General features: G+C 54.5%; 2 protein-coding genes across 2 annotated transcripts in view; both read left to right on the top strand.

Moving 5' to 3' along the window:
* Window positions 1-4: 4 nt before the first annotated feature.
* On the top strand, window positions 5-4,481 carry PROSC (proline synthetase co-transcribed homolog (bacterial); the record flags this gene model as incomplete). The annotated part of the gene is made up of 7 exons (XM_009318627.1): window positions 5-112; window positions 352-387; window positions 977-1,052; window positions 1,231-1,365; window positions 1,564-1,706; window positions 2,366-2,464; window positions 2,797-4,481. Coding segments are annotated over 7 exons (735 nt in total), but the record flags the coding sequence as incomplete, so codon positions are not given.
* A 184-nt stretch (window positions 4,482-4,665) lies between these two features.
* The window catches only part of GPR124 (G protein-coupled receptor 124), a 30,389-nt gene continuing 24,942 nt past the window's right edge, over window positions 4,666-10,112 (top strand). Inside the window, exons 1-2 of the mRNA XM_009318626.1 lie at window positions 4,666-4,786; window positions 4,878-4,963. Coding sequence (XP_009316901.1) covers window positions 4,666-4,786; window positions 4,878-4,963 — 207 coding nt within the window. The remainder of the gene's footprint in view (window positions 4,787-4,877; window positions 4,964-10,112) is intronic.

Below are 10,112 nucleotides of genomic sequence, written 5' to 3'. Positions count from 1 at the left end.
GCGGGGCCCCCCGGCGTGGCAGCCGGGGCTGGTGGCCGTCAGCAAGACGAAGCCGGCAGAGATGGTGATCGACGCCTACAGCCACGGCCAGCGCAGCTTCGGGGAGAACTACGTGAGTTGGCTGGGCCTCACGGGTCTGCGAGCGGGGCCCCCGCGCCAAGGGCAGGCGCTGGGCAGCCCAGTGCGCGTGGCCCTGCGCGTGGGGAGCGAGCCTTGGTTATAGCATCAGGCCCCTGGCCCTGTATTTGAGGCGCACGTTGGTCCCGGGAACACCCGTTCCAGGGAGACCGTTCTTGCGGTGCAGGCATGTCTGGTGTGGTTTTAACAAGAGATTTTCTTGAATTCTTCTAGGTTCAAGAGTTGCTGGAAAAGGCATCAGACTCCAGAGTAAGTACGCAGTTCCTTATATATTCTCTCTGCTTGTATAGCTGTGTACTGAGAGCTGTTCAGCAAGTGTCTTGTTTTTTGTTAGGGAATTGGCGATGGAGGCTGTTTGATCCTTGTCTTTTCAGATAAACGGAGGGGTTATTCTTAGCTCTTTGCCTCTGCCACGTCCACCCTCCTTGCCTTGCTGGCTCCAGAGGATTCTGTGAATACGTGCACCTTAGTCATAAAGTGTTTGTCTGAACAGTGCTTCACCTTTTGTGCTTCCTGCTTTAGGAGACGCGCAGTTGTCCTTTAAAAAAAAATGGTAACGCTCAGTTTGGGGAAAACACATCATTTTATGATTGTTCAGTTACAAAAGAGCTTTGCCTTCCCCATTCACCTTGTAACGCTCTGCAGCCACAGCCCTGTTCCTCCAGACTGTGAAGCAATCTTCAGTACACACCATAAGCACTGCGTGACCTGTGTCTGTCAGGGTAAACAAAAGAAGATTGGGTGTCTGGTATTTTGTTTGTGGGCAAACTGAGACTTAAGTACTGTGTGGGGAAGGGGGAATTGTCATTCAGACCTAACTGTTCCTCTGTGCTTTCAGATTCTGTCGTCTTGTCCGGAGATTAAGTGGCATTTTATTGGCCATCTGCAGAAAAATAACGTCAACAAGTTGATTGGTAAACTCTATTTAATTTTACGTGCAGTGACCCTGCGGGCAATAGTCTTCCAACATTCAAATGATAACAACCTCATGTACATTAACTTACTAATGCCTCTCTCTGTGACCAAGCTGAGTTGTAGGTACAAAAAATTCTGTGCCAGCAGAATTGCCCTCAGCCTGTGTTTTCTCCCCAGCTGTCCCTAACCTGTTCATGTTGGAAACGGTGGATTCTGTGAAACTGGCAGACAGAGTGAACAGCTTATGGCAGAAAAAAGGGTCATCTCAGAAGCTGAAGGTCATGGTGCAAGTTAACACAAGTGGAGAAGACAGTAAGTGGCTTTTTCTGATGATATGCAAGTTTGTCCTGCTGACTTGATAGAAACAACTTGAATGGGATGGGTTGGTTTGCGCTCTTAAAGCGTTTCTCTAAGCTAAGATGAAACTCAGTCATCTGTTGGCTTCTGCCTGGTTGCGAGGAGGGGAGGTCTCTGGCAGAGCTTGGCACAAATCTCCCCACTTTTTGCCAGGTAAGCACGGCCTTCCTCCCGGAGACACCACAGCTGCTGTGGAGCATGTCATCAACAAGTGTCCAAGCCTGGAATTTGTGGGGCTGATGACGATCGGCAGCATTGGGCATGACCTTAGTAAGGGCCCAAATCCTGACTTCCAGGTAAGATTTTCTAGAAGAAAATGTCAACTGTTGGCTGGCCTCCTGTTTCAGTCTGTTGTCTGTCCCAGCCAAACCAGTACACGGTCAAGCTGTAAGTCTGACTGTAGATTGTCAATAGAAACACCTTGTTCAGAGTAGTACAGACCTCTGAAGTGTCAGTATTAACGCAGGTGTTAGGCTCATTTCTGCAGAGGCCAGGTGCCCATACCCATATGTATTCGGTCCCATCCCTTCTCTGAAGCTGTAGCCCAGGGTACTGGCAGGGGCACCTTGTGCAGCAATTACTGTCCTGGATCCTCTGGTCCTGCTTTCAGATGAGGTTTCAGTCAGCCTTTCTTTGCACGCTGTGTGCACAGGGCTGCATCAGGCAGAGGAACTGGGTCTGCGTTCCTCGTCTGTCACGCTGGTGTGATAATTGGACGTCTTCAGATGTGTAGACTCGTAAGTACGTGTGTTGTCAGTGATGTAGCCTGTAACGGGAAATCTCCAGGCGCTGTTATGATGCTGCAGAGCAAGCTTCAGTGGGAAGTGTGGGTATTTCACATTCTGTGTGAAGGAGACTTCAAAGAAAGGCAGAAATTGTGATCCGTGAAACCCTGAAACTGGGCCGGTGTGGCTGTCAAGTGTGCGATCCTCTCTTCTTTCTTCCTCCCTTCTAGATGCTGCTATCTTTGCGGCAGGAGGTGTGCGAAAAGCTGAATCTCCCCGTTGAGAAGGTGGAGCTGAGCATGGGCATGTCCACAGACTTCCAGCACGCAGTAAGTCTGGTTTCCTTCTGCCACCCCTTCTCTCGGGAACCAAACGTACCAGCACCAGCAGGAGGCACCCCAAAGTCCAGCCCAGGCGTCATCCAGAGGGGCCTCTTAGGCCTCCCCTTGGATGGAGATACTGATGGTGCTGTTCCATGAAAAACAGCGCTCCTGGGATAGAGTTCTGGGGATCAAAACAGGCCCTAGCTGCAGCTGCGGATGGCGAGTACACGGGGAGCCGTCCTTCTGTGACACGGCGAGCGTCGCGGCTGGTTACGGACTGTGTTGGCAGGTGTGGGTGGCAGCCCTGCCCTGAGCTCCTCCTTTCTGTCTCTTTGTAGATAGAGGTTGGATCCACAAACGTCAGGATTGGAAGCACTATTTTTGGAGAGCGAGATTATTCCAACAAAGCGGTCGGTGGCAAGGCCCCTGCTGAAACGAAAGGCAAAACGGAGACCTTGGCAGTGCAGGGTCATTAGGTGGAAAAAAAAAGTGGCCTCGACAGAGGACAGATGATGGGAGACCTCACTATGCATTCTTACCTCCCTCTGTTTTGGCACCCTGTTGCGATGGTGAGAGGGAATTCCTCGTAACAGAACAGAGGCCAGAAATGCCTCATAATTTATTGTGATTATAGAGTACTCATAGAAACTGGAAATTTTTATAACCAACAAATGATAAGAAAATTTATTGTTGAAAGTGACTGTGGTATCTTGGCTCCTTCAGGGTCATTAAGAACAGTGACTTTTGGCTGAACAAACTAAACGTTTGTCAGGATGGAGTTCCTAATGAGCAAGATCTGTCTGCAGCAGGGTCGGTGATTATGTTTTCACTGAGGACTGAATTCTTCATTAAACAAGTTATAATCTTGCCAGAGACCTATAAATGTTTCCCCAAATAAAAGTTTTGCACGTGGTCGCTACTGAGGGATGCTTACGTAGAAACTGATAGAGGCATACTGTGACACTGGAGAGACTGTGTCCGTTTAAACGGAGGACGAATAACAAGCACACACGGGTGGATGAGGAGCACAGTTGCCAGCATGAGTTCATGGCGTAAGGTTCTGGGTGCAGATTGCAAGTGTGGGAGTGTCTTTTCGGCTGAGGTTTATATTTGTCCTTTTCAGGCTGACACCGCTAACTTTTCCCATTGGTTCCGTGTCTGCTCAGATCTGGGATGCTTTCAACCTTCCCCTTCCCCTCTTGTGAAGTGTTGTTGGGAGTTATTTTCATCCTGCGCAGTAGTTCTTGACGCTGTAAGTTCTTTTTGGTCAGAATGGGGCTTTTCTGCAAGGTCCCTACCATCAGCTTGCTGTTGCTTTCCAAGGCAAGTCACGTAACTGTTTGGTGCCTCCACCATCCCGTCGACATCTGTATGAGGATAATAGTGCTTGTCTCACAGGGCAGCAGCGAGGCTTGCTAGAGGCCCTTCGGGAGAAGGACTTCGGAAAGTAAGGTAGTATTATTCTACCGTGTTCTAGGTTCCTGAAAAAAAATCCAGTCGCCCCTGACAGAGCTTCTGGGCGATGTCTTAGTATCTTAAGCACTGGCCTAGCCTTCACTTCTGGAAGAGGGGAACGACTCTTTCGCTGCAGTAACTGTTTCATTCCGATGTGAGCGGAAGCTCCTGCATTGCCACGTGCTATTTGGCCAGCGGTAGCTACGGCAAGTCTCTCCTGCAACCTGTGTTGCAACTACATTTTTGGGCTTTTGTGTGCTGCTAAGAGGACGAGGCAGCGGTTGCCAGCAGAAATACCCTTCCCAGGCTTTTCTCTGTGTGTGTGTGTGGTTAAACCTAGCTGTTGGTTTTACTCTCTGACTATAAATGCTGAATGTACATGAAAAGAGTCAACTCTAACACCAACCTGTCATAGCTACGTGGTTTAGAAGCAACATGCAGTCTGAGCTGCCCTCCTCGGCACTGCACCGTGTGTTGTTTCATAGTCTATCAATAAAAAGTGGTGAATTTTAATACCATCTGTGCCAACTACAAAGCTATTAAAGATGTTATTTTTATGTTCCAGCGTTGTGAATAAATGCCCTGGGTTGCCGTTGAAGCTATTTCCCTAACCTGGAGCTGCTGTTGGGAGAGACTCGCTTCTCTCGGGATGGAGGGAGGAGGGTGGTTTGAAAGAGAGCTGAAACAGAGCTGGCAAAGACAGTGAAGCTTTCTTTGATCAGAAGGGGAAAAAAATAGCTGCGTCGGGCGAGATGTCAGATAGCGTGAGCTATTTCTGGAGAAGCCCTCTGGGTGGCACTGCTGCCCAGGTCCGGGGCAGCGCTCCTGGTCCACCGAAGGAGGGACGACAGCTCCTCGGCTGCTCGCAGACAGGTACGGATCAGTAATGGGTCTCAAAAATAACTGTATTTTTCCATCTGGTGGTTGAAGTGACTCCCTTCCTCTTCCACCTCTTTCTTCCCAGAATTTCGGCACCGCGCACTGACCACAGATCCTCGTGTTCGCAAGTTTCACAACATGAAAAGCCTTTCGTTCATTTTACAGAACGAAGTCAGGACACCCGTTCTCCTATCTGAATTTGGTTCAAATGCGCGAAGGCCGCCGGTGTCCCTGCAGTGTTTGTTTGCTACTTGTGCAATGTTGGCTGGAGTTCTCCACAGCAAACGAGGAACGAAAGTGATCTGCTACCTGAGCTTACAGAGCTAGCCCAGCCCCGGAGCGGGCGGTTCTGAGCCTGAGGGGGTGATCGGGGACCCCCTGACGGGGGCCTGACAGGGGTCAGACCCCCCGCTCTGCTCACCCCCTGCCGACGGCCCTTTCCCACCAGCCTGCGGCTCCAAAACCAGCTGCGCTCCCACAGTTCTTTCTGTTCAAGCACGGAGCAGCGGGGTGGGTTTACGTTGGGAATTGTCTTGGGTTGGGGCTCACGTGCCCTCTTGCTTTTCCTCTCTCGGGCATTTTGTGCTTATTTCCTGAGTTGAAACTGGATGCTAGCCAAGCTTAAAGAAGTAGCAAATGGTGTAAACTGGGAGGTGGGTGTGCACGGGTGGCTGTGGGGCAGCGCAAGGCTTGTCCTGGCTTCCGTGCCCTGGAGTTCTGACTCGGCACAGCGGTATTTAAGGAGCAGACTGGCTCACGAAGGCGTGTGGTCTTCTGGTTTGCTGATCCGCCTGCGTACTTCTGCTAAAACGCTTAGGGCTCTGTCAGCTTTGGTGGTGGCCTCCCCCATGAGACCGCAGCAGAACTGCGTGCGTCCTGCTGGTTCTGGAGAGCCGTGCCACGCGGCGCTGGGGACGCGCTCAGCTGTGGGACGCCTCTCCCCTCCAGCCGGCTTGTGTCCGGGCTGCGCAGGTGGCCTGCGGGGAGCAGCTTGGGTGCTGTGCCTGAACAGCAGCGCTGGCTGCAGCTGTGGTGGCGCGTGTTGGGCCGCGACACGGCGCTGGAGCGGAGAGGAGAGGAGAGCAGTGTGAGCTTCCGCTCCCTTCCTCTGCAGCTGCGGCTCTCGCCCATCCTGCTTCCAACAGGCTTTTTTCTTCTGACTGCACCGTGCCTGAGCGCTTTGCTGTGCTCCTCCTGTGGCTGAGCCTTCCCGAAGCCGGTGCGGTGGGCAGTGCCCACCGGCGCCTTCTGCCCCTCCTCGGGGCTCCCACCTCAAGCCTGAGCCGGGAGGAGCGGCGGTGTCGGTGACGCCGGACACCTGTCCGGGGGGAGCGGGGCGCGGACCACCCACTCCTTCCACGGAGGTCACCCGGCAGATGGTAACTGTTGGTCACTGGAGGGGAGCCAACGAGCCAGAGATGAAAGGCTCCCCGGCCTCTTAATGAACCACTCCCCGCTCAGGCACCTCGGCCCCCTGCAACACAAGCTTTATTTACATCTATTAAAAGCACTTGGCCGGTTTATTGAAGCAGCAGTGCTCTCGCTCCCCGCTCCTCGGGGCAATGTCACTGTCAATATTTGCCTTGGAGAAATGCGTCCAGCAGACGAAGGCTTCTTCTGCGGCCAGAGGGACGACTCCTCCCTCGTGACTTACAGCCCTTGCTGCTGGCCGATGGCGCAGGCGCTGTCACCTCCTGGAGCAAAGGCACAGCCCCACGTTTCCCAGCAGTCCCCTGAGGTGACACTCATTTCCACGCTGTCCCTCGGATGAGGGGCTGGCTGAGGCGGTGCTGGCTTGGGCGCCCCCCCCCCCCAGAGCCGTGCGGGCGTGCAGAGCAGGACTTCACGTGCGCTATGGAGAACTCTTCCCGGGGGGGTTTGGGGAGCATCTGTGGGCAGAATTGGCTGCTTCTAAAAGGAATAAAACTGTCAATTATGCTGGATGGGGTGATGTGCTGCTGCTTTACCTTTCCTGGCTCCTGGGGAGATGGGCTGGCTGCTTGAAGCCATCCTCATCCTCGGGGAAGTGCTGGTGCCGGAGCAGCAGCCTCTCCTGTTAGAGGCACTCTCTGAAGTTGCTGAGCTCCACAGGCTCTGGTTACCCATTAGGTGGGAGTCCAGGCACCGTTCACTCCCCTTCTCCCACAAAGCCAGTCTTGATTTATTTTTTATCAGATAATATCCTTTGTGTTGCAAAGTGTCTGGAGCCGAGCTTGGCCTCCCTGCCAAATCGCAGCGCAAGCTGGGTGTGCGATGCACGCAGCAGATGTGCAGGGAGGCAGCGGGGGCCGAGCCCAGCTCTGCGAGCGGGGAGGGCTTGGAGGGACACGAAAGCATCTGCTCCCCAATGCGTGGCACTCGGTGCCATAGCCAGGCCAGGTCCCGGTGCCCAGCACCCTGCCGTCTGTGGGCAGGCGCAGGGTGCTCGGCTTCCGTGAGAATATCAAGAGATTTGGGTCAGTTCCCTGCTCTGCCTCAGGCTCCTGCTGCGGCCGGGGATGCTGCGGGCAGGTGAGAGCCCGGGGGGGGCCGGGAGCAGCTCGGCCTGGAGGCAGAGCCCGCTGCAGCCCTTCAAAGTGGAAAGTGTGTTTATTTCTGGGATATCGGGTTTCCGGCAGGAAGGCCGGCAACTGCCAAGGTTTTTATTGGATCCCAGTGAAAGGAATTTAGAGAGTCCTGTGCTTGTTGTCTTTCTCTGTGCCTGCAGTGGTTAAGGAGCATTTTTACCTTTAAATGGGAGCGAGAGGCACAGGGATTTGGCATCCGGCACCGGCACGTCCGTGGTGATGGAGTTTCAAACAGGTTGCCTTGTTGTCTCCCGGGCAGGAGGCATCAGGAGGGATCGGGGCTGGGAAAACACGGAGAGGGGCTTGGAAGCAGTTGAAAGAACCTGAAGTCCATCGGGCTCGAAGCATGTGGGAAGTGTTGCTTGAGCTCCTCTCCTTGTAGCGGGGCTGGGGCCGGGTATTTCACATTTATTACTAGTTTGGACAAGGTTTTGACTGTTCTTGGAGGTAATTTTATAGGAGATTGAAATTCTGAAGACCATGTACAGTGGCTTGATTGCTTCAATGTGTCGTGGAGACAACTCCAGAGCTCTGATTGCCTTTGGATGCTGCCAGCACTGACCAACATCCTCCAGGGCCCGAGATCCGTGCCAAGTCCCGTTCCTGTCCATGCATGGGGGGCTCTTGGCTTAACGCTGGGGTTTCCCAGGGCCCCTTCTAGCCCAGCTGTAGAGCCGCTGCCCTGAGGAAGAGGAAGAAGAGGGGCAGCGGCTGTGGTTTGGATCAGGGTCAGAGCTGCACTCGGTAGGAACACGAGTGTGAGCAGCTCCCTGGCTCTCCCTGCAGAGGAGAAACAAAATGGGCCATTAAGGCAACACAGAATAACGCGGGGAGGAGAGTGCTCTGGAGCAGCAGGGCCACCCGCGGCGAGGTGCAAGCCCAGGCTCTGCTCGAGGTCCCTCCAGCCACTCTGGAGGATTGGAGCACTCCATCCCTCCAGCCATTGCTGGAGGGAACGTCGCTTTCGCCCCGAGTGTCGTCCTGCAAGGGTGGCCCTGCCCGCCTGCCCACGCGAGCGTGCCCGCGGCCTCGGCTCTCCACCTTCTGCTCCTCGGGCGGGTTTTGTTGGACTCTGTGGAGGACTGGGGCTGCCTAAGTGTTCGGCCATTCCCTTGGGGATGAGGCACTGAAGTCTTGTGTCTTGCTCCCAACTCTTGAGCTGATGGGCACAGAGGTGAGCGGTTCTGCACGGTGGCTCCTAGGGTCCTTGCAAGTGCTGGAGTTCTCGGAGGCAAGGCTTTCTTCATTTAGGGCTTGATCCAGCGAAAGAAGGTGGCTGAGCCCTGTGTACTGCGGTGTTTTGGGATTTCTCTGTTTGGTGCTGGGTTCGGTGTGCTGTGAGTGCCTGTTGTCTAAATCAGATGTCAGACAAGCAGTCTCTTCTCTCCCTTGGTGGGGATACCCGGGGAGAGCAGTGAGGTCCAGCCTGTAGGCTCATCTCCTCTAGAAGAAGGAGGGAAAACCACTCTTGCTTTCTGCAGTGTTTAAAGTGGGAGGCACAGCTCACCACTTTGGTTTTTGGGAGGGGTTTCATACTGTGCAGATGCTTTGCAGGATCTCTGAGCGGATACTGGACACAAGCGGTTTCCTGTTGCTCTTCCAGCTTCAGCTGCAGGATCTGGGATCAGCATCCTGCAGCGCTGAGCACAGGGGGGTAATTTCTGCAGTGGAAATTTTGCTCAGTGGAAAAAAGAAAAAAAAAAGAGGGGGCACTGTTGATTGTTGTGGTTTTTACTAGCAAGATGATGCCGGTCTCCAGCGCTCTGGGGTCCAATGGCTGACCACCCGGGGCCAGGGGGTGGGAGGTCTGTGGGGGGTGTGACTGGCCACGGAAGAGCTCTTGGGGCTGCAGTCCTTGGTCCTGCCTGGCGGGAGGCAGCGAGTGCCCGGGCAGGGCTGAATGTGGGTAGGGAAGAGCTGGAGAAACGAGGCAACCGCTGGTTAAGCGGCTAACGAGCTGTGCAGGACCCTGGGCTGCTTGCACTCCCGAACAAAAGCGCCTGTGGACACAGCTTGGGCGTGTGTGCTGATGAGTATCTTCTCTTTCCGACGCCCACCGCCACAGCAAGATGTATTTATTTGGAGAAAGGAGTAAATTTCTTTTCCCCTCCAGGAACTATTGGTCCTGGAGAGAAACCGCATTCCCAGAGCCGTCTCTTGTCATCCTTCCATGACCCTCTTCCTCCGCTCCCTGGTGCGGGGTCCTGGAGACTTCATTGCCTGCTTTTGATCCCTTTTGATTTGAAGCTGCAGTGAGCCATGGCCTCAGAGAAGCAGAGCCCCGGGGGGGAAGAGAGGGACGGGGGCAGCGCAAGAGGCAGCAGGGACGTGGGAGGGGGGAGCGGGAAGGAAAATATTGAACTTAGCGTGAAAACCAGTGAAGCAAACAGGGAAGGTAAGAAGGGAAGAGTGTTAACTGTGGAGCGGAGGCCAGGAGGGCACGGAGCAGCGTGACCATGAAGTGAACTGTGTGAGTTTGTGCAGGGGGTTCCTCCTTCGCGTGGGGTCCCGGCAGGCGATGGGAGGCCACAGAGCCCCCACGTGCAGGAGGGCTGGTGGGGCCATGTGCGTGCCACCACCCTGGACACAGCACCCTGTACGTGTCGCAGCTGGGACGCTACAGTGAGGCGTCGCATCGTGGCCCATACGGACCACGTGCGCTATGGACCACGCAGGGCTCCAGCCCTCCCTGCTGACGCCCAGGGCTCCAGCTCGGGACCAGGCGGGGCTGGAGTGTCTCGCCCTCTGGGAGG

The sequence above is a fragment of the Pygoscelis adeliae genome, unplaced genomic scaffold (assembly GCF_000699105.1).
Source record: "Pygoscelis adeliae isolate BGI_AS28 unplaced genomic scaffold, ASM69910v1 Scaffold52, whole genome shotgun sequence".
NCBI lineage: Eukaryota > Metazoa > Chordata > Aves > Sphenisciformes > Spheniscidae > Pygoscelis > Pygoscelis adeliae.
This window is presented reverse-complemented; position numbering and strand designations above follow the sequence as displayed.